A 23,920-nucleotide genomic window follows, 5' to 3' on the forward strand; every position below is an offset into this window, starting at 1 on the left:
CCACAATCTTTACCATCTGGAAGAACAACGGTAGGAAATACATGACAACACTATCATTGCCCCTGCAAGACAAATCCAATCCTAACATAGTATTGTACCTTCATTCCACTTGTATCACTGTTCCCTCAATGTCAAAATCCTGGCACTCCTCCCCAATATGACCAACATCACCACCCCTCCCAGGCAAAGAGGAATGGGCAATGAATGTTGGCCTAGCCAATGACATCCATGGCCTGTAAATGGATTTAAAACCCATGGCTGCTTTGGTTTTGGCCTTCACTTCACTTTACTGAGAGGTCAGTTTTGAGACAAGGCATGGCAGATTTAAAAGGGAGATAGAGAGAAATTATTTCTCGCAAAGGGTCATGAAGCCATAGAATTCACCACCCCAGAGTGCGGTGGATGTTAGGACATTGAGTACATTTAAGGAGGAGATTGTCACATTTACTTAGTAAAGGGTTAAAGTGTAATGGAAAATGAGCAGGAAAGTGGAGTTGAAGCCGAGATGAGATGAGCCTTGATTATATCAAGTAGTGGGGTAGGTTTGAGGGGCGGAATAGCCTACTCCTGCTCTTCGATGTTATGTACTCAGACACCCCTCACCCCACATCCCACCCCCACTTCACACTCCATGATTCACTTGTAGATCAAAGCTCTGTTTAACTCAGCCTTCAGCATAATGAGTGAATCAGTCTCCAGTTTCTCCTGGGGTGGCTAATTCCAAAGATTAAGAGGAAATTCCAAAAATTCGTCTTCACTTCAGTCTTAAATAGGAATCCCCTTATTCTATCACGTTATACAACCAACAAGAACATACCACCTCTCACAGCTTTATTCAGATTCACTTGTCACTTTCTCACCTATTCTCTTTATGTTTGTTTACCATGCCTGAGGTTATGTTCTGCACGGGTTTGTTTGTTATTTTCCCTTTGCCAACAGGTCAATGACAGAGCATATTTTATCTACAATGATGCCGCGCCATTCATGCCCTATGACATGCAGCACGGACACACAAAAGGTGAGCGAATCTCATACAGTCCTGGCACAGAATCTTGTTCACATTCGGTGTCAGATCGAGAATCACAGATTTGTTCTGGCACAGAAGGGAACTATTCAGCCCTTATCATGGTTCTGTTCCTTACGCCAATCCACTGCTGGGGATTCTAGAACTAGGGGATTGCCTAAGAATGAGGGCCAGCCATTTTGGGAGAGATGTTAGGAAGCTCATGAATTGAATTGAATTGAATTTATTGTCACATGTACTGAGGCACAGTGAGAAGCTTTGTCTTGCGAGCAATACGGGCAGGTCACAGAGTTAAGTAGCATAGATAAGTAAATAATAGGTAAACAGCAGCAAAAGTAAAAACACAGGTACAGGTGAATGTTAAGAGTTTGTGAGTCCATTCAGTATTCTAACAACTGTAGGGTGGAAACTGTTATGAAACCGGCTGGTGCGTGTGTTCAGGCGTCTGTACCTTCTCCCCGATGGTAGAGGTTGTAGAAAGACATTGCCAGGGTGGGATGGATCTTTGAGAATGCCTTTCCTTGACAGTGGGCCTGGTAGATGGATTCTACAGATTCTTTGACATAACAAAGGGTGGGAAAGGTTTGGAACTCTCTTCCACAAATGGCAGCAGATGCTGAATCTGTTGTTAATTTTAAATCTGAGATAAATAAACATTTGTCAAGCAAAGGTATTAAGGGGTCTGGGCCAAAGGCAGATAAATAGAATTAGAGCACAGATCAAACCATGACCTCATTGAATGCTGGAACAGGCTCAAGGGGCTGAATGGTCTACCCGTGTTCCTATGTTCCAATCCCCTGCCTTTACTCTATATCCCTGTATACCTCTATCCAAATAATCGTCCAATTCCCCTCTTAACTGCCACAAGTGAACCTACCTCCACCATATTTACAGGCAGTGCATTCACTTGGTGAAAAAGTTTATTTCTCATCTCACCCTTGCTTTGTTTACACACCACTTTAAATGTATACACTCTCATTCTTTTATCATTTAGAGTGGGATCACCTTCTCTCTGTCTATTCTATCCAGCCCCCTCAGGATTTTAAAAAGCTCCAGAAGATCTCCTCCCCCTCTCTCCAAGGAGAACAGTCCCAGCTTCTTCAATCAAAGCTGAAATATCAAATTCCAGTTCCCTTTCTTGTATAAAGCCCCTGTTCTCTCTCCAATACATTCACATGCTCCCTATGATGTGGCACAGTACCTGTAGCTGAGGCCGAATCTGTGTCTGTACGTGTTCAATACCTGAAGAAGGCTCAATACTAACTCTTAATGTTAATTCTGCTTTCTCTCCACAGATCGTGCAAGATCTGCCATGTTCCTCCAGCAATTTCTGGTTTTGTTTCAGATCTCCAGAATCCACAGTTCTTCATTTCATTCCAATATCACCTCCTTGCCTTTGTACTCTCTGCCCCCCATTGATAAAGCCAAAGACACTGTGTGCTTTATTAACTGTTCTCTCCAGCTGTCCAGCCACCTTCAGTAATCTGTGCATATACACCTTTGGCTGCCTCTGTTCCTGCACCCCTTTTGAATTGTACCCCCTATTTTATATTGTCTCTCAATATTCTCCTGAGCAAAGTGCATCACCTCACACTCTGCATTGAGTCTTGTCTGCCATCTACCCACCCACTCCACCAACATATCAATGTCCTTTTGGAGTTCCACACTAACATAGAGACATAGAGATGTACAGCACAGAAACCAGCCCTTTAGTCCAACTCGTCCATGCCAACCAGATATTCTAACCTAATCTAATCCCATTTGCCAGCATTTGGCCGATATCCCTCTAAACACTGGTGAAAGTGAGGACTGCAGATGCTGGAGAGTGTGGTGCTGGAAAAGCACAACAGGTCAGGCAGCACTGAGGAGCAGGAGGGTTGACATTTCGGGCAAAAGTCCATTCCTGATGAAGGGCTTTTGTCCGAAATGTTGATTTTCCTGCTGCTCACATAGTGCCTGAGCTGTTGTGCTTTTCCAGCACCACACTCTCGACTCTCTCCAAACCCTTCCTATTCATATACCCATCCAAATGCCTCTTAAATGCTGTAATTGTACCAGCCTCCACCACTTCCTCTAGCAGCTCATTCCATACACGCACCATCCTCTGCATGAAAAAGTTGCCCCTCAGGTCCCTTTTAAATCTTTTCCCTCTCACCCTAAACCTATGCCCTCTAATTCTGGACTCCTTTACCCTGGGGAAAAGACCTTGACTATTCACCCTTTCCATGCCCCTCATGATTTTATAAACTTCTATTAGGTCTCCCCTCAGCTTCCGATACTCCATGAAAATTAGATCCAGTTTATTCAGCCTCTCCCTGTAACTTAAACCCTTTGATCCTGGCAACATCATTTTAAATCTTTTCCTCATTGTTCTCTTCACTATTTATAATTCTTCTAAGTTTAGTGTTTTCTGCAAACTTTCCAGATTAAATTTGAATGAAAGTGTATCCATCCCAATGTATTTGGTCCATTTATATTTGTCACCTGTGAACTGAGAACTATCTGATCTAATCAGGAGAGCAAGATCTTTCATAATGTCTGCTGCACTGTACTTTTAAACTCCACCTGCCCCCACCCCCGACCATTGTGGGATGTTTCCAGTCTCTCTACCCCACTGACAATGTAACTGATTCCAGGGAAAAGCGAAAGGGTTATCAATTTTCAGTAAATGATTAAATAACCTCAGGGTCTTATCAATATTGAAAAGGCATCACATAAACACTGAGAGTTGATTGTGGTTTACCACTGGTTAATATAATAACCGACTTACAAAAGGGCTTCAACATTGGTGGAGTCTTTTGGGAGGTGATGGATAATGACCTTGGTGTAGGCTAACTATGAGCTTACATCTCAGATCGGGTTACTAACCCAATATTATTTATTTCCCTTCAGTAATGGGAGGTAGATTCTTTCAGGCCAATTTTTGCCTAATTTTTTTTGCCTCCTTTCCTGAAGGTCTTCACTTTCGAGTCTTCACAAGCTCTATGTTCATGGTCATTGTCACTTGTGTGAACTCACTCTGTAAGCGTTGGTGAGATTTTCTACCAGATGGACAGTGTACCAAATTTGATTGCCCCTTTCCCCAACATCAACTTTTCCAATTGGGCAGAACTGTCCCATAGAGGCTTGGTCATACAGCACAGAAACACCCCTTCAATCTAACCCTTTCATGGCGACCATAATCCCAAACTGAACTGGTCCCACCTGCCTGCCCCTGGGCTATAGCCCTTCAAACCTTTCCTATTTGCATAACCATCCAGATGTCTTTTAAATGTTGTAACTGAACCTGCATCGATCCCTTCCTCAGGGAGTTGATTCCACATGCGAACCATCGTCTGTGTAAAAAAGTTGCCAGATTAGATTCCCTACAGTATGGAAGCAGGCCCTTCGGCCCAACAAGTCCACACCGACCCTCCGAAGAGTAACTCATCCAGACCCATTCTCTATATTTACCCCTGACTAATACACGAAACACTACGGGCAATTTAGCATGGCCACTTTACCTGACCTGCACATCTTTGGACTGTGGGAGGAAACTGGAGCACCCGGAGGAAACCCACATAGACACGGGGAGAACGTGCAAACTCCACACAGATAGTACCTCAAGGTGGGAATCAAACCCAGGTCCCTGGTGTTGTGAGGCAGTGGTGCTAGTCACTAAGCCACTGTGCTGCCAGTGTCCCACCTGTCTTTTTTAAATCTCTCTCTTCTCACCTTAAAAACGTGCTCCCTCGTCCAGAAATTCCCCATCCTAGGGAAAAGACAACAACCATTAACCCTTTCTATACCTCTTTATTAGATCACCTCTCAACCTCCTATGCTTCAGTGAAAGAAGACCCAGCCTTTCTTTATAACTCAAACCTTCCATACCTGGCAACATCCTGGTAAATCTCTCTAGACCCTCTCCAGCTTAATAATTCCCTTTCTATATCAGGGTGGAATGGTCCCTGTGTCTGCGTGGGCTTCCTCTGGGTGCTCCGGTTTCCTCCCACAGTCCAAAGATGTGCAGGTCAGGTGAACTGCCATACTAAATTGCCCATAGTGTTAGGTACATTAGTCAGAGGGAAATGGGTCCGGGTGGGTTACTCTTCGGAGGGTCGGTGTGGACTTGTTGGGCTGAAGGGCCTGTCCCTACACTGTAGGGAATCTAGCCTAATCTAACAAAGCAACAAGAACTGGAGACAGAATTCCAGAAGAGGTCTCACCAACTTCCTGTACAGCCTTAACATGATGTCCCAATTCCTATACTGAGGTCTGAGCAATGAAGGAAAGCATGCCAAATGCCGTCTTAACCACCCTGTCTACCTGCGACTCAGCCTTCCTGCTATCCCCATTACCCAGTCGATAGGGAAAGAGAAAAAGAAAGGGTTTCATTTATATAGTGCCTTTCACAGGATGTTTGATGCCATTTACAATCAATGGTGCATTTTGAACCTTAGTCAATGTGATAATGTGAGAGCTAATTTGTGCGCAGTAAACTGACCGGGAGCAGATGATCCAAGTTAAGCATTTATTCACAGAAGGGCCAGGATTATAAGGGTAACTCCTCTTCAAAGTAATGCTGATGAACATTTAATGTTCCTCAGGAGAGCTGGAGTTGTTTTGGAGGCAGTCCAGGGGAGGTTCGCTCGGTTAATTCCAAGGATGAGGAGTCTGTCTCATGGAGAGACATTGAGCAGATTAGGCCAAAGCTTGCGGTGGAGTTTAGAAGAATGAGAGAACATCTATTTGAGGTGTAGACGATGCAAAAGGGGATTGACAAAGCAGACATAGAGAGGATGTTTCCTCATGTGGCACAATCTAGAATGAGAGGTCAGTAGAATCAGGAATGGCAGATTTAAACAGAGTTGAGGAGAAATCACTGCTCTCCAAGATTCATGAATCTGTGGAATTCACTTGACCAGAATGTGGTAGGTGCTGGGACATTGAGTTAATGAAGGAGGAGATAGACAGATTTTTAATTCGTAGTGGGTTGAGGGTTATGGAGAGCGGACAGGAAAGTGGAGTTGATGCCGAGATGAGATCAGCTGTGATCGTATTGAATGGTGGAGCAGGCTCGAGGGGCTGAATGGCCTCCTCCTGCTCCTCCAATGTTCCTATGTTCCCCTGAGAGAAAAGGCAGGGGATCAGGTTAATGCATCTCTGAAATGGCAGCACCTCTGGTAGTGCTGCATTCCTCCTGTGCTAGAATGAGGACCTATATTTAACTCTGGCTTGGGACCACCGGCCCTTAACCCTTGGTTTGCTGGGATGCAGGACTGATGTATGAAGAGAGACCAGATCAGCTAGGACTACACAGGACCAAATCACTGCAGATGCTGGAATCTGTACTGAAAATACCGAATGCTGGAGATCACAGCGGGTCAGGCAGCATCCATGCAGAGAGAGCAAGCTAACGTTTCGAGTCGAGATCAGAGATGAAGAGTCATCTAGACTCGAAACAGTAGATCGTTCTCTCTCCATGGATGCTGCCTGACCCGCTGTGATCTCCAGCATATCTTGTTTTTGGTTAGGTCTACATTCACTGGAGTTTAGAAGAAAGCGGGGGTGAGGGGGGGTGGGTGGGGGTTGGGGGGCGGGCGGATGGGGAAGGATCTCATGGAAACTTATAAAATTCTAACGGGGCTAGACAGGGTAAACACAGCAAGGATGTTCCCAATGTCAAAGGAGGTCGTGTCGCTTCGTGGCTAGTTGATGTTCATGTATGCGGATTGTTAGCTGTCTTCCTGGAACATACATGAACATCAACTAGCCACGAAGCGACACGACCAGCTATCCCTAGTAGCCACACACCCAGACAACAAGCAACATGAATTCGACTGGGAAAACATTACCATCATAGGGCAAGCCAGACAGAGAACAGCCAGGGAATTCCTAGAGGCATGGCATTCATCCACAAACTCCATTAACAAACACATCGACCTGGACCCAATATACCAACCACTACAGCGGACAGCTGAAACTGACACCCGGAAGCGGCAAGGACAGACCACTATAAATACCGGAAGAAACATCAAAGAAGCGCTTCGCAGGAGGCTCCAGAGCACTGATGATGTCTCCTAGCCAGGGGACGAAACGTTTGCAACAAAAACTTCCAGCTCGGCGAACAGAATCACTACAACAAGGTAAACACAGCAAGGATGTTCCCAATGTCAAAGGAGTTCACAACCAGGGGGTCACAGGCTAAGGATACGGGGTCAGCCCTTTCAGACTGAGATGAGGAGAAATGTCTTCACCCAGGGAATAGTGAGCCGTGGAATTCTCTGCCACAGAAAGCAGGTGAGGCGTGTCTTGATTCGATTTCCTGGCTCATCAGTTTATTGCTGATAAGAAGGTTTGAAATGGAGGAAAGTTTGATTGTTACACATTGTCCAGTATGGAACCGGGATTTCCTCTACTACCCCAATGGCTTGGGAAGGCAGTGCACCAGGAGGAAACATCATTGCTGGTTGATGTCTTTAACCGCAGTCCAGGATGCTGGTATCACCTGCTTGCAGCTCAAACCAGCGATATTCCTGATCGGAATATAGCAGGACTTGCCAAAGTTCCTGCCTCCTTGTGGTCGCACTAACCTCCGTCTCTGAATCCCCAGTACTTAACATTGCTGATTAATATCATCCCGGGTCACACAAATAATGAAAGATATCTCACACGAAGAAAACAAAGAACTGCAGGTGCTGGAGATCTGAAACAAGTAAAGAAATTGCTGGAGAAACTCAGCAGGTCTGGCAGCACCTGTGGAGAGAAAGTTTTGAGTCCGGAGATTCCTTGTCAGAACAATATAGAGTCGTTTCTGCTGTAATGCTGTTTCTTCAACACCATTGAAGAGTTTAGACCATTATTTGTAGAACGCGAACTTTCCTAACCAGTATTGGCTGTAATGTGATTCCGGCCCCATTAGTTTAAATGGTGCAACTATTGTGCGATTTTCTTGTAACAGTACGGATATCACATTATATCAGAACCACCTGTGGTGGCCTTTTTGACACTTCATAGTCATAGGGTTTGTTACTTTCTTTCTCATTCTTATCTCATTTCAGGGGTTCTGCTGTTTGACAAATCCCAGGGGTTCTGGCTGAGTCACAGTGTTCCACATTTCCCACCCTTTGCCAACAAGCGGTATTCCTGGCCTTCGACTGGGAAGATGTTTGGACAGATCCTTTTCTGTTTCACCTACAAATACAGTCAAGTGATGGAAATTGGTAAGGAGTCTGTTCTAAGGTGAGGTTGGTGAGATGCTGCTGGGCAACTTTTCCCTGGATTGTTGGAGGCTGAGGGGTGACCTTATACAGGTTTATAAAACCATGAGGGGCATGGATAGGGTAAATAGACAAGGTCTTTTACCCAGGGTAGAGAATTCAGAACTAGAGGCCACAGGTTTAGGGTAGAGGAGAACGATTTAAAAGGGACCTAAGAGGTAACTTTTTCATGCATTTGGGGTTGCACGATGGCTCAGTGGTTAGCACTGCTGCCTCACAGCGCCAGGGTCCTGAGTTCAATCCTTGTCTCAGGCAACTGTCTGTGTGGAGTTTGCACATTCTCCCAGTGTCTGTGTGGGTTTCCTCTGGGTGCTCTGGTTTCCTCCCACAATCCAAAGATGTGCAGGCTAGGTGGATTGGCCACGCTAAATTGACTGTAATGTTAGATGCATTAGTCAGGGGAAATGTAGAGAATGTTGGGGTGGGTTACTCTTCAGAGAGTCAGTGTGGACTTGCTGGGCCGAAGGGCCTGTTTCCACACTGTAGGGATTCTTCTACTTGCGTGACTCTATGACTCTTTGTTGGCATGGTAACCTGCATCCTGCCAAATGAAGGTTGGATTGTGACGGCCTCTGAAGGTGGAGATGGGAATTGGGGGAGGGCTGGAGCTTGAGAGGTGTGGTTTAACTGACAGAAAGTGGTGTCAGGCTCGATACCATGACGCCCTCACTTGGGAGAGGTGGTGGTGTAGGGGTAAGGTCACTGAGCTAGCAATCCAAAACTTCAGGTAAATGTTGTGGAGTTCTGAGTTCAAATCCCTATTGTGGCAGATAGTGAAATTTGAATTCAATAAAAAAAAACCTGAAAATGAGCACTAGTGTCATGGTGCAACCACTTTCAATAGTTTATTTGGAAGAAAGATCTGTTTCACAGATGTGCCATAGTGAAGGAAATCTGTTGTTCCTACATGGCTGCACCAACGTGGTAGGGCAACAAATGTTGGCCGAGCCAGTCATGTGCCCATCCTGTGAAGATGTTCATGCAACACATTCTCCCCTCCCCCCATCACCAAGCTCGGGACAGCAAGAAGCCCACCTCCTCCTCTCTGAGGGTTCCTTGGTTGGACTTGAGGTATTTCCTGCAGCCACCTCCTCTACTGATGACCCAGCCATTCCATGGCATTGCTAATTGGGCCAAGGACACTGGGTAGTAGGGTCACTCTTTCCCTTGCCTGCAGCTCTCCTGCTGCTGCTGCTACAAAAAGAGAGAAGAAAGATGACCAGGAGATTTATTGTCCTCAGTTTAGAGCACTGACTCTGTGCTGGCTGGTCCTACAGTCAGTTGTTCTTTCTGGAAGTGAGGAGGGGAAGAGTTTTCTTTATCTTTTCTCCCCCCTTTTTTTTGTTGAGGGAAGATATTTGTTTCTTTTCTGTTTCGGTTTCTTTATTGGTTGTTCTAAAACAAAGAAAAAAAAAGTCTATATACCGACCACTGTACTGTATACTGACAAAGAAACTACAGAGACTTGTGAACACAGCCCAGTCCACCACACAAGCTGACCTTCCATCCATTGACTCCATCTATACTTCTCACTGCTTCAGAAAGGCAGCCAATGTCATCAAAGAACAAAGGACATTACAGCGCAGGAACAGGCCCTTCGGCCTTCCAAACCTGTGCTGATTCAGATCCTCTATCTAAACCTGTTGCCTATTTTCTAAGGATCTTATCCCTCTGCTCCCTGCCCATTCATGTATCTGTCTAGATACATCTTAAATGGCACTATCATCCCCACCTCTACCACCTGCGCTGGCAACGCATTCCAGGCACCCACCACCATCTGGTTGAAGAACTTCCACATATATCTCCCCTAAACATTTCCCCTCTCACTTTCAACTCGTGACCCCGAGTAATTGAATCCCTCGCTTTGGAAAAAAGCTTCTTGCTATCTGCCCTGTCTATACCTGTCATGATTTTGTAGGCGTCAATCAGGGTCCCCCCATAATCTCCTTCTTTCGAATGAACATAATCCTCATCTACTCAACCTCTCCACATAGCTAGCACATATCAGGCAACATCCTGGTGGACCTCCCCTGCACCCTCTCCAAGCCATCCACATCTTTGGAGACCAGAACTGTACACAATATTCCAAATGTGGTTGAACCAAAGTCTTATACAACTGTAACATGACATGCCAACTCTTGTACTCAGTACCCCGTCCAATGAAGGAAAGCATGCTTTGTGCTGTCTTGACTAGTCTACTGATCTGTGTTGCCACCTTCAGGGAACAATGGATCTGAACACCCAGATCTCTCTGTACATCAATTTTACCCTGGATTTTTCCATTTATCATATAGTTTGTTCTTGAATTGGATCTTCCAAAATGCATCATCATGCATTTGTCTGGATTGAACTCCATCTGCCATTTCTCTCCCCAACTCTCTAATCTATCTATATTTTACTCTATTCTCTGATAGTCCCCTTCATAGTCTGCTACTCCACCAACCTTAGTGTCATCTGCAAACTTGTTAATGAGGCAACCTACACCTTCCTCCAAATCATTTATGTATATCACAAACAACAGTGGTCCCAGCACAGATCCCTGTGGGACACCACTGGTCACAGATCTCCATTTTGAGAAACTGAGCTGAAAATGTGTTGCTGGAAAAGCGCAGCAGGTCAGGCAGCATCCAAGGAACAGGAGAATCGACGTTTCGGGCATGAGCCCTTCTTCAGGAATTTTTTGAGAAACTCCATTTTGAGAAACTCCCTTCCACTACTACTCTCTGTCTCCTGTTGCCCAGCCAGTTCTCTATCCATCTGGCCAGTACACTCTGGACCATGTGTGACTTCACCTTCTTCACCAACCTATCATGGAGAACCTTATCAAACACCTTATTAAAGTCCATGTATATGACATCCATCTCCTTTCCCTCATCAACTTTGTCACCTCTTCAAAGAATTCTATTAAGTTTGTAAGACATGTCCTTCCCTGCACAAAACCATGCTGCCTATTACTGATAAACCCATTTTCTTCCAAATGGATATATATCCTATCCCTTATTATCTTCTCCAGTTGCTTCCCTACCACCAACGTCAGGCTCACTGGACTATAATTACCTGGGATTATCCCTGCTACCCTTCTTAAACAAGGGGACAACATTAGAAATTCTCCAGTCCTCTAGGAGCTCCCCCATGTTTAAAGATGCTGCAAAGATATCTGTTAAAGCCCTCTCTATTTGCTCTCTAACTTCCCTCCGTAACCTGGGGATAGATTCCATCCTGACGTGGGGATCTGTCTACCTTAATGCCTTTTAGAATACACATCACTTCCTCTCTCCCTATGCCAACTTGACCTAGAGTACTAAAAGATCTATCCCTAACCTTAACATCCACCATGTCCCTCTCCTCGGTGAATACCAATACAAAGTACTCATTAAGAATCTCACCATTTTCTCTGACTCCATCCATAACTTTCCTCCTTTGTCCTTGAGTGGGCCAACCCTTTCCCTAGTTACTCTCTTGCTTCTTATATATAAATAAAAGGTTTTGGGGTTTTCCTTAACCCTGCTTGCTAAGGATGTCACATGACCCCTTTTAGCCCTCTTAATTCCTTGTTTCAGATTGGTCCTACATTCCTGATATTCTTCCAAAGCTTCATCTGTCTTCAGCCACCTAGACCTTCTGCATCGTCTTTCCTCTTAGCTCGTCTTACAATTTCACCCGTCATCAATGGTTGCCTAATCTTGCCATTTCTACCCTCATTTTCACAGGAACACATCTCTCCTGAAGTCTCATCAATCTCTCTTTAAAAGCCTCCCACAAATTGAATGTGGTTTTCCCTTCAAACAGCTACTGCTAATTGACATTCCCCAGCTCCTGTCAAATTTTACTATAGTTGGCTTTCCTCCAAATTAGCACTCTTCCTTTAGGAACACTCTCGTCTTTGTCCATGAGTATTCTAAAACTTATGGAATTGTGATCTTTATTCCCAAAATAATCCCCTACTGAAACTTCTGGTGCTGAGTGGCTTTAACTCTCTAAGTTGAGATTAGTAGCAAACCTACTAACTTACAGAGTCATAGAGATGTACAGCATGGAAACAGACCCGTCCATGCCGACCAGATATCCCAACCCAATCTAGTCCCAACTGCCAGCACCTGGCCCATATCCCTCCAAACCCTTCCTACTCATATACCCATCCTGATGCCTTTTAAATGTTGTAATTGTACCAGCCTCCACCACTTCCTCTGGCAGCTCAATCCATACACGTACCACCCTCTGTGTGAAAACGTTGCCCCTTAGTTCCCTTTTATTTCTTTCTGCTCTCACTCTAAACCTATGCCCTCTAGTTCTGGACTCCCTGACCCCAGGGAAGAGACTTTGTCAATGCATCCTATCCATGCCCCTCATGATTTTATAAACCTCTATAAGGTCACGCCTCAGCCTCCGACGCTCCAGGGAAAACAGCCCAGCCTGTTCAGCCTCTCCCTGTAGCTCAAATCCTCCAACCCTGGCAACATCCTTGTAAATCTTTTCTGAACCATTTCAAGTTTCACAACATCTTTCCCAAAGGAAGGAGACCAGAATTGCATGCAATATTCCAAAAGTGGCCTAACCAATGTTCTGTACAGCTGCAATATGTCCTCCCAACTCCTGTACTCAATACTGTGACCAATAAAGGAAAGCATACCAAATGCCTTCTTCACTATCCCATCTACCTGCGACTCAACTTTCAAGGAGCTATGTACATGCACTCCAAGGTCTCTTTGTTCAGCAACATAGAACATAGAACAATACAGCACAGAACAAGCCCTTCAGCCCTGAATGTTGGGCCGACCTGTGAACTATTCTCAGCTTGTCCCCCTACACTATCCCATCATCATCCATGTGCTTATCCAAGGATTACTTAAATCTCCCTAATGTGGCTGAGTCGACAACATTAGCAGGTGGGGCACTCCACGCCCATACCACTCTCTGAGTAAAGAACCTGCCTCTGACATCTGTCTTAAATCTATCACCCCTCAATTTGTAGTTATGCCCCCCTCGTACACGCTGACATCATCATCCTAGGAAAAAGACTCTCACTGTCTACCCTATCTAATCCTCTGATCATCTTGTATGTCTCTATCAAATCCCCTTTTAGCCTTCTTCTTTCTAATGAGAACAGATCCAAGTCTCTCAGCCTTTCCTCATAAGACCTTCCCTCCAGACCAGGCAACATCCTGGTAAATCTCCTCTGCACCTTTTTCGATGCTTCCACATCCTTCCTGAAATATGTTGACCAGAACTGTAGGCAATACTCCAAGTGTGGCCGCATCAGCGTTTTGTATAGTTGCAGCACTCCCTAGGACCTTACCATTAAGTGTATAAGTCCTGCTAAGAATTGCTTTCCCAAAATGCAGCACCTCGCATTTATCTGAATTAAACTCCGTCTGCCACTTCTCAACCCATTGGCCCATCTGATCAAGATCCCGCTGTAACCTGAGGTAACACTGTCCACTACACCTCCAATTTTGGTGTCATCTGCAAACTTACTAACTGTACCTCTTATGCTCACATCCAAATCATTTATGAAAAATGATGAAAAGTAGAGGGCCCAGCACCGATCCTTGTGGCACTCCACTGGTCACAGACTTCCAATCTGAAAAACAACCCTCCACCATCACCCTCTGTCTTCTACCTTTGAGCCAATTCTGGATCCAAATGGCTAGTTCTCCCTGTATTCCATGAGATCTAACCTTGCTAATCAGTCTCCCATGGGGAACCTTGTCAAACGCCTTACTGAAGTCCACACAGCTCACATCTACTGCTCTGCCCTCATCAATCTTCTTTGTTACTTCTTCAATAAAGTCAATCAAGTTTGAGAGACATGATTTCCCATGCACAAAGCCATGTTGACTATCCCTAATCAGTCCTTGCTTTTCCAAATAAATGTACATCCTGTCCCTCAGGATTCCCTCCAACAAGTTGTCCACCACCGACGTCAGGCTCACCTGGCTTGTCCTTACCACATTTCCTAAACAGTGGCACCACGTTAGCCAATCTCCAGTCTTCTGGCACCTCACCTGTGACTATCAATGATACAAATATCTCAGCAAGAGGCCCAGCAATCACTTCTGTAGCTTCCCACAGAGTTCTAGGGGACACCTGATCAGGTCCTGGGGATTTATCCACCTTTACCCGTTTCAAGACATCCAGCACTTCCTCTTCTGTAATATGGACATTTTCAAGATGTCACCATCTATTTCCCTACAGTTTATATCTTCCATGTCCTTTTCCACAGTAAACACAAATTGTTTAGTTTCTCCCACATCTCCTGTGGCTCCACACAAAGGCTGCCTTACTGATGTTTGAGAGGCACTATTCTCTCCCTAGTTACCCTTCTGTCCTTAATGTATTTGTAAAAACCCTTTGGTTTCTCCTTACCTCTATTTGCCAAAGCTATCTCATGTCCCTTTTTTGCCCTCCTGATTTCCCTCTTAAGTGTACTCCTACTGCCTTTATACTCTTCTAAGGACTCACTCGATCTATCCTGTCTATACCTGACATATGCTTCCTTCTTTTTCTTAACCAAACCCTCAAATTCTTTAATCATCCAGCATTCCCTATACCTACCAGCCTTCCCTTTCACCATAATATGAATATACTTTCTCTGGACTCTTGTTATCTCATTTCTAAAGGCTTCCTATTTCCCAGCCGTCCCTTTACCTGCGAACATCTGCTCCTAATCTGCTTCTGAAAGTTCTTGCCTAATACCGTCAAAATTAGCCTTCCTCCAATTTAGAACTTCAACTTTTAGATCTGGTCTATCCTTTTCCATCACTATTTTAAAATGAATACAATTATGGTCGCTAGCCCCAAAGTGCTCCCCCACTAACACCTCAGTCACCTGCCCTGCCTTATTTCCCAAGAGTAGGTCAAGTTTTGCACCTTCTCTAGTAGGTACATCCACATACTGAATCAGAAAATTGTCTCGTACACACTTAACAAATTCCTCTCCATCTAAACCCTTAACACTATGGCAGTCCCAGTCTATGTTTGGAAAGTTAAAATCTCCTACCATAACCACCCTATTATTCTTACAGATAACTGAGATCTCCTTACAAATTTGTTTCTTAATTTCCCTCTGACTATTATAATACAATCCCAATAAGGTGATCATTCTTTTCTTATTTCTCAGTTCAACCCAAATAACTTACAATCATCTAGCAAGCAACAATTTGTTTTCATGAAATTCCTCTCCGTGTTAAACGAATACCATGGCAACTGAAAACAAGTTGAGAAAAATGCTAAAAATGGATCCTGGAGGAATGTCTTACTGACACATTCATTACAGATACCACAGAGCGCAATGATAATTGGACTGTTTATATATTTCTGCCTTAGCTAAAATTCTTGGCATTGGTTGCAGTCTGTGTCTGTGTTTATTGCTTCAGGGACTGAGAATGAAAAGATTGGCATGTTGCTTTCTCAATAACACAGAAGCAGACGTGCTGGTTCCTAAGTTGAGAGCTTCCTGAATGCTCTGGGGTCAACTCTTGGACATGTTTATATGCCGGATCTTGAGCAAATATCCGCTGACCTATTGAATGCAGTTGTAGTGACCTATTAAAATAAAAGAGAATTTTGCAACATCACACAAAAATCAAAACAAAAAGGCCAAGGACTTTATTTCAGGCCACAAAAAAAAACAAGTTCAAAAGCTTGAAGAAAAAGTCAAACAGAAGAAGAATTCTGAAGCAATTTTGAGGCTTTTGGAACATCCACAAACTTAGGGTTTAAATCAAATTTCTGTGGGTAGATTTACTAAGGCTGTAGTCAAAGACCCTACTTTAATAAAATGTGCAAAAGGATGTGTCCTGTGACAGGATAGCAACCATGTCGTTAAGCATGTACAAGAAAAACTTCAGATTCAGTATGTGGATGTACCTACTAGAGAAGGTGCAAGACTTGACCTACACTTGGGAAATAAGGCAGGGCAGGTGGCCGAGGTTGTAGGAAAGGTTTTGGAAAGGATTATAAGAGATAAGATTTATAATCATATAGCAAGCAACAATTTGATTTCAGATAGTCAACATGGTTTTGTCAAGGGGAGGTTGTGTCTCGCAAACCTCATTGAGTTTTTTCGAGAAGGTGACCAAGCATGTAGATGAGGGTAGGGCAGTTGACGTGGTACACATGGACTTCAGTAAAGCATTTGATAAGGCTCCACATGGTTGGCTGTTGGAGAAAATGCAGAGGCATGGGATTGAGGGTGATATAGCAGTTTGGATCAAAAACTGGCTTTCTGAAAGAAGGCAGCGAGTGGTGGTTGATGGAAAATACTCGGCCTGGAGTCCGGTTACTAGTGGTGTGCCACAAGGATCTGTTTTGGGACCACTGCTGTTTGTCATTTTTTATAAATGACTTAGATGCAGGCATAAGTGGATGGATTAGTAAATTTGCAGATGACACTAAAATCAGTGGATTAGTGGACAGTTTGGAAGAATGTTACAGGTTGCAGGGGGACTTGAATAAACTGCAGAATTGGGCTGAGAAGTGGCAAATGGAGTTCAATGCAGCTAAATGTGAGGTGGTGCACTTTGGGAAGAATAACAGGAAGGCAGAGTACTGGGTCACTGGGAAGATTCTTGGTAGTGTGGGTGTGCAGAGGGATCTTGGAATCCATGTACATAGATACCTAAAGTTGCCACCCAGGTTAATACTGCTGTTAAGAAGGCATACAGTGTGTTAGGTTTCATTGGTAGAGGGATTGAGTTCTGGAGCCGCAATATCATGTTGCAACTGTACAAAACGCTAGTGCGGCCACACTTGGAATATTTTGTACAGTTCTGGTTCCCATATTTCGGGAAGGATGTGGAAGCATTGGAAAAGGTGCAGAGGAGATTTACCAGGACATTGCCTGGTCTGGAGGAAAGGTCTTATGAGGAAAGGCTGAGAGACTTGGGGCTGTTCTCGTTGGAAAGAAGAAGGCCAATAGGGAGTTTGATAGAGACATACAAGATGATCAGAGGATTAGATAGGGTAGACAGTGGAAGTCTTTTTGCTATGATGATGACGTTGGCTTGTACAAGGGGGCACGGTGGCACAGTGGTTAGCACTGCTGCCTCACAGCGCCTGAGACCCGGGTTCAATTCCCGACTCAGGCGACTGACTGTGTGGAGTTTGCACGTTCTCCCCGTGTCTGCGTGGGTTTCCTCCGGGTGCTCCGGTTTCCTCCCACAGTCCAAAGATGTGCGGGTCAGGTGAATTGGCCATGCTAAATTGCCCGTAGTGTTAGGTAAGGGGTAAATGTAGGGGTATGGGTGGGTTGTGCTTCGGCGGGTCGGTGTGGACTTGTTGGGCCGAAGGGCCTGTTTCCACACTGTAAGTAATCTAATAGCTACAAATTGAGGGGTAATAGATTTAAGACAGATGTCAGAGGCAGGTTCTTTACTAAGAGAGTGGTAAGGGCATGGGATGCCCTACCTGCTAATGTAGTTAACTCAGCCACATTAGGGAGATTTAAACAATTCTTAGATTAGCACATGGATGATTTTGGGATAGTGCAGGGGGACAAGCTGAGAATAGTTCGCGGGTCGGCGCAACATCAAGGGCCAAAGGGCCTGTTCTGCACTGTATTGTTCTATGTTCTATGAAAACCTGGTTGCAAAAGGCAGGAAAACCATCACATTGACCTTAACAAACGGTGAAAATATTCCCAGCAAGCAGAACAGTGATAATTAGGTCATTTAACACAATTTGAAACTGGAAGCAAGAACAGTCGGTTCTCATATAACACGATAGCTGTGTTCTTGTGCGATCGCATGTTATAAGAAAATTGTGCAATAGCTGCATTGTTTAAATTAATGGGGCTGGAATCACGTTATAGCCAATACAGATAAGAAAAGTTCGCATACTCCAAATAACCGTATAAATTCTTCAATCACATGATAGCCAATTCACGTTGAAGAAACATACTTTATAGCAGAACCAACTATAACACAATTCAGTTTCTGAAGGGTCACTGGACCCAAAACATTAACTCTGTTTCTCCCTTTGCAGGGTTTCTCTAACACTCTCTGTGACTTTATTTCAGAGTCACACTGTGATGATGTTAAAGGTGCTATTGAAATGCACATTCTTGTTTTTGTAGTAGCGCATGATCTTCAGCTCTGAACCAGTGGAAGATGTAGGGTTGGTCCTTTGAGCTGACAGACAAAGGAGCAGTTTGACCACTGTGGATTTTATTTAGTCTTCTTGTTCTAGGTTTTGAGACTATAACTTTACAGACCTATTGCTGACAAACTAACTACAGGAAGATCTTTCTTTGCAGGAAGGCAGTTTTTATACTTGAACCCACGCATCTACAACTGGTCTCTCCCTGACACCTTCCTGCCTGAACTTTCAGACCTGCAAATCGCTGCAAAGGGGGGCAGTGTGTCCAAGTCTCCATGGATACGTCACACTGTGCTGACATCCTCGGCAGGACTCCAGCTTCACAGCTTCACTAAATTCAAGCGTTTCGGAGATGGTAAGAGCCCAAACCCCTTGTTTGAAGGGAAATGTCCCCATTCCCAATTGGAGAACAGGGACTGTGCAATCAGACAAGGATGTAGAGTAGTAGGATCCTATTTAGCCCATCATACCTGTGCTAGCATTTTGAAAGATCTATCCAGTTAGGCCCCCCTCTCTCCAGCCCTTCAAATGATTTTGCTTTAGATGTTTATGTTATTCATTCATGGGATGTGGGGTGTCACTGCCTGGGCCCAGCATTTATTGCCTGTCCTGAGTTGCCCCTTGAGAAGGTGGGGGTGAGCTACCTTCTTGAACTGCTGCAGTCCATGTGCTGTAGGTAGACCCCTCCAATGCCTTTAGGGAGGGAATTCCAGGATTCTGACCCAGTGACAGTGAAGGAACAGATGGTGAGTGGCTGGGAGGGGATAGCTACCCTTGTCCTTCCTGGAAGTAGGGGTTCTAGGTCTGGAGGGCACTGTGAGTTGTTGCAGTGTATCTTATAGATGGTACACTCTGCTGCTACTGAGCAATTTTTTAGAGTGATCACTCAAATAATGTTATTCCTATAATTTTCTGATTTTTCTCCCAGAGTTTGCCTGCCACAGTTAATTACCTCAACTCAATTCTGTTCTTTCTCTGTATTCAGGATATTGTAGAATATCCTGTTAGCATCTTTTATTATAGAGTCACTCGCTCTCTCTCTCTCTCTCTCTTTCTCTGTCTGTTAACCCTCTGTTACAGAGGGTTGTTAACCCTACAGGTTGTAAATAGGAACATGACAATATTTAACATGAAACTAACAAATTGAAAGACCTAATTTTGGAGCTAAGTTTCTATCTTCTTCAAACCGTGTGATTAAAATAAGATAACAGGAAGTGTTTTGCGGTAAGGGAGTAGCAGCAGATGTGCGAGTTCAAATATATACACGATGTATCTTTCACCATCAGTGCCTGTTGTCAATATTTTTCAGATATTTACGCGGCCTGGGTTGCTCAGGACCTGAAGACGGATTTGTTGGCACAAACTTGGAATGGCACCAAGTACCGGCTCCCTTCGAACTGCTCCCTCCCCAAACACGTCTATAATGTTGCCCGGGTCAAATTGCCAGGGCCAGCCAGCTTTTACTCGAACGATGACCACTCCAAGTGGTGTGTGTCACTGCGTTACCATGAGCAGTGGGTTTGTATTGGAGATCTCAATCGGTCAGTTGGTCAAATGTGGAGAAGTGGGGGCCTTCTCTGTACACAGCACCGGAATATTTACCAAACTCTGCGCAGGTCAGTCTCCTGGTACAATAACTGCACAATCTCTCAGTAGTGGAATAAGAGGACAGCTGACACCAAGCGACTCACAGAGCCAACTGGAGGAACAACATCCCATCTTCAAACTAAGCAGTTTACAACCTTCTGGGCTCAATACTGAGCTCAATGCATTCAAATTGTGAACCCGTTCCTTCCTTTTCTTATAGCTTTACTTGTTATGTTCTCTGTCACCTTCTGTCCCCACCCCCACCCCCGTGGGACTGTCTGTTCTTTCCAGTCTGACAGTCAGACTCACCATTCTGCCTACTGCAAATTCTGAGTCAGAAACTGTGACGCTGGAAAAGCACAGCCGGTCAGGCAGCATCTGAGGAGCAGGAGAGTCAAGGTTTCACGAATAAGCTCTTCCCCAGGTCTCGAAACGTCGAGCTTGTGCCCAAAACGTCGATTCTCCTGCACCGCGGATGCTGCCTGACCTGCTGTGCTTTTCCAGCGTCACGCTCTTCGACTCCGACTCTCCAACCATCTGCAGTCCTCACTTTCTCCATTCTCACATTCCGTTTACTTAATAATAGAGTCACACAGCACGGAAACAGACCCTTCCGTCCAACTAGTACAAGCAACCGTAATCCAAAACTAAACCTGTCCCACCTGCCTGCTCCTGACCCATATCCCTCCAAGTCTTTCCTATTCACATATTCACCCAAATGTCTTTTAAATGTTGTAACTGTACCTGCATCCACCACTTCCTCAGGACATTGATTCCACACACGAACCACACTCTGTGTAACAAATTTGTCTCTTATGTTTATTATAAATCTCTCTTCTCTCACCTAAAAAATGTGTCCCCTGGTCTCGAAACTCCCCATCTTGAGGGGAAGACACCCACCATCTACACCTCTCATAATAAACTTTGATCAGGTCACCTCTCAGCCTCATACACTCCAGTGAAATAAATCCCGGCTTATTGATATTCTTTCTGCTCCAGCACTCCAACACCCCCCTCACCTCCCCACCCATTATTGTATAACTGCTGCCTCCCTCCACACTTCACATCAGCTCTGGTGAAGAGTCATCTAGACTCGAAACATTAGCTTGTTCTCTCTCCATGGATGCTGCCTGATCCACCGTGATCTCCAGCATTTGTTGTTTTTCAGTTCAGCTTCCAGCATCTGCAGTGATTTGTACCGACACCAACCTTTCATTCATTATTGTGGCCAGCATAGCCATTAGACAACATGCCTAGCTTCTGCTCTTCTCGCTGTCTGGCAGATTACATGAAGCAGCAACAGAGATTGTCGGTACACGTCCTGCTTAACTGCATCACCTGCATTCGTTGGAATCTAAACCCATTTGCAAAACGCAGCCTGTTTCTATGAAGAAATAATTCTTACGATTTAGATTCCTCCTTCCCCCATCTTCCCCCAGCTTAACTGGAGTTTTCTGGGTTTACCTGTTGAGTCATTCCATAACAATACCAACAACATAAATCTTATTTGAGTCATTGTTTCAGCCCGTCCGAGACACAAAACCTCCAAATCATCCACAATGCTTTTAACTTTCTGTGAGAAAATGCAAGGGTCTCCTTCCCTTCTAAGATGGGAGTTATTTTGATCTTAGGCAGAAGATGTGGTGCAGATAGTTACTTATCACCCTGCTGTGTCACATTTCTGAAGCCTGGCCTCCTATCTCAGAGGTAGGGACACTACCACTGCACCACAAGAGCTCCCCTAAGTCAAGTATAATGTACTATTTTGGATATTAGATTGTTACTTGGGTAATTCTAATTACTTAATATATTAATCATTTACTGTGTAGAGAGGAAATAATGCAAATCACAAGATTTGGTCTCTTACAGAACCTCATGGAAGATGCAATAAGGTGTGTTCCAATAAACCTCTAGTTTCACATACCTCTGCAGACATGTGAAGATTTTGTGTTAGACTGTCAGGCCATAAGCTCCAGCAGCAGAATTAGACCATTCAGCCCATCAGGTCTGCTCCATCATCCAATCATGGCTGAAATGCTTCTCAATCCCAGTCTCCTGCCATCTCCCTGTTACCCATGATCCCAACACTAATCAGGAACCTCTCCATCTCTGTCGTAAAGACATTAATGACTTGATCTCCACAGCCCTCTGCAGCGACGAGTTCCACAGAATCACAGCCCTCCTCCTCATCCTGGTTCTAAAGGGTTGTCCCTTCACTCTGAGGCTGTGCGAGTCCAGCAATGCCGTGAATATTACAGGAGCCATACACGAATGGCCTGTGAGTGTGGTAAGGTGAGATCTGTGCTCACGTTCTTGAATATAACTGTTTACATGAAAACTCAGAGAAGATTAATTGTAGGTTCAGGAGTTAACCTTTTGTAATTGTCCACTCTGTGCTGAATAATTATGACTGGAGATTCATGTGACACATTTGCTTCGAGAGAGAGAACATTCCTGGAAGGAGTGTACTGAGAGGTCATGTCCCCTAGTGGGAGAGTTTAGGACCAGATGGCATTATCTCAGAGTAAGGAATCATCCTTTTAAGACGGAGATGAGGAGGAGTTTCTGATCTCTGAAGGGAGTGAATCTGTGGAATTCTTAGCCGGAGAGGGCTGTCGAGGCTAGGTCATTAACATAGAACATAGAACAATACAGCGCAGAACAGGTCCTTCAGTCCTCAATGTTGCGCCGACCCGTGAACTATTCTCAACTCGTCCCCCTACACTATCCCATCATCATCCCTGTGCTTATCTAAGGATTGTTTAAATCTCCCTAATGTGGCTGAGTTGACTACATTGGCAGGCAGGGCATTCCACACCCTTACCACTCTCTAAGTAAAGCACCTGCCTCTGATATCTGTCTTAAATCTATCACCCCTCAATTTGTAGTTATGCCCCCTCATATACGCTGACGTCATCATCCTAGAAAGAAGACTCTCACTGTCTACCCTATCTAATCCCCTGATCATCTTGTATGTCTCTATCAAATCCCCTCTTAGGCGCCTTCTTTCCAATGAGAACAGACCCAAATCTCTCAGCCTTTCCTCATAAAACCTTCCCTCCAGACCAGGCAACATCCTGGTAAATCTCCTCTGCACCTTTTCCAACACATCCACATCCTTCCTGAAATATGGGGACCAGAACTGTACACAATATTCCAAGTGTGGCCGCACCAGCATTTTGTATAGTTGCAGCATGATATTGCGGCTCCAGAACTCAATCCCTCTACCAATGAAACCTAACACCCGTACGCCTTCTTAACAGCACTATCCACCTGGGTGGCAACTTTCAGGGATCTATGTACATGGACTCCAAGATCCCTCTGCACATCCACACTGCCATGAATCTTTCCATTGACCCAGTACTCTGCCTTTCTGTTATTCTTCCCAAAGTGTATCACCTCACATTTAGCTGCATTGAACTCCATTTGTCACCTGATGAAGAAGCGGCGCTCCGAAAGCCAGTGTGCTTCCAATTAAACCTGTTGGACTATAACCTGGTGTTGTGTGGTTTTTAACTTTGTACATCCCAGTCTAACACCGGCATCTCTAAATCAGATCAGCCATGATCACATTGAATAGGGGGTCAATTCAGAACAGAAATGCGGAGACATTTCTTCAGCCAGAGGGTGGTGGGCCTGTGGAATTCATTGCCACGGAGTGCAGTGGAGGCTGGGACGCTAAATGTCTTCAAGGCCGAGATTGATAGATTCTTGTTGTCTCGAGGAATTAAGGGCTACGGGGAGAACGCTGGTAAGTGGAGTTGAAATGCCCATCAGCCATGATTGAATGGCGGAGTGGACTCGATGGGCCGAATGGCCTTACTTCCACTCCTATGTCTTATGGTCTTATGGTCTTATGGTCTTATGGAATAGCAAAGCAGACTCTCCCGAAAACCTGCTACAACTGCAGCTAACAGCTCCTGCACTCAAAGAGTTCCTAAAGTGTGGAATC

The 23,920-nt window shown here is 44.7% G+C and overlaps 1 protein-coding gene across 1 annotated transcript in view; it reads left to right on the top strand.

Annotated features, from left to right (window-relative positions):
• dnase2b (deoxyribonuclease II beta) overlaps positions 1–23,448 on the top strand; it is a 41,381-nt gene extending 17,933 nt beyond the window's left edge. Inside the window, exons 3-6 of the mRNA XM_060830005.1 lie at positions 940–1,018; positions 8,065–8,226; positions 18,539–18,736; positions 19,691–23,448. Of these exons, the coding sequence (XP_060685988.1) occupies positions 940–1,018; positions 8,065–8,226; positions 18,539–18,736; positions 19,691–20,037 (786 nt within the window). The 3' untranslated portion in view covers positions 20,038–23,448. The remainder of the gene's footprint in view (positions 1–939; positions 1,019–8,064; positions 8,227–18,538; positions 18,737–19,690) is intronic.
• The last annotated feature ends 472 nt before the right edge of the window (positions 23,449–23,920 follow it).

The sequence above is a fragment of the Hemiscyllium ocellatum genome, chromosome 9, assembly GCF_020745735.1.
Source record: "Hemiscyllium ocellatum isolate sHemOce1 chromosome 9, sHemOce1.pat.X.cur, whole genome shotgun sequence".
Classification (NCBI taxonomy): Eukaryota; Metazoa; Chordata; class Chondrichthyes; order Orectolobiformes; family Hemiscylliidae; genus Hemiscyllium; species Hemiscyllium ocellatum.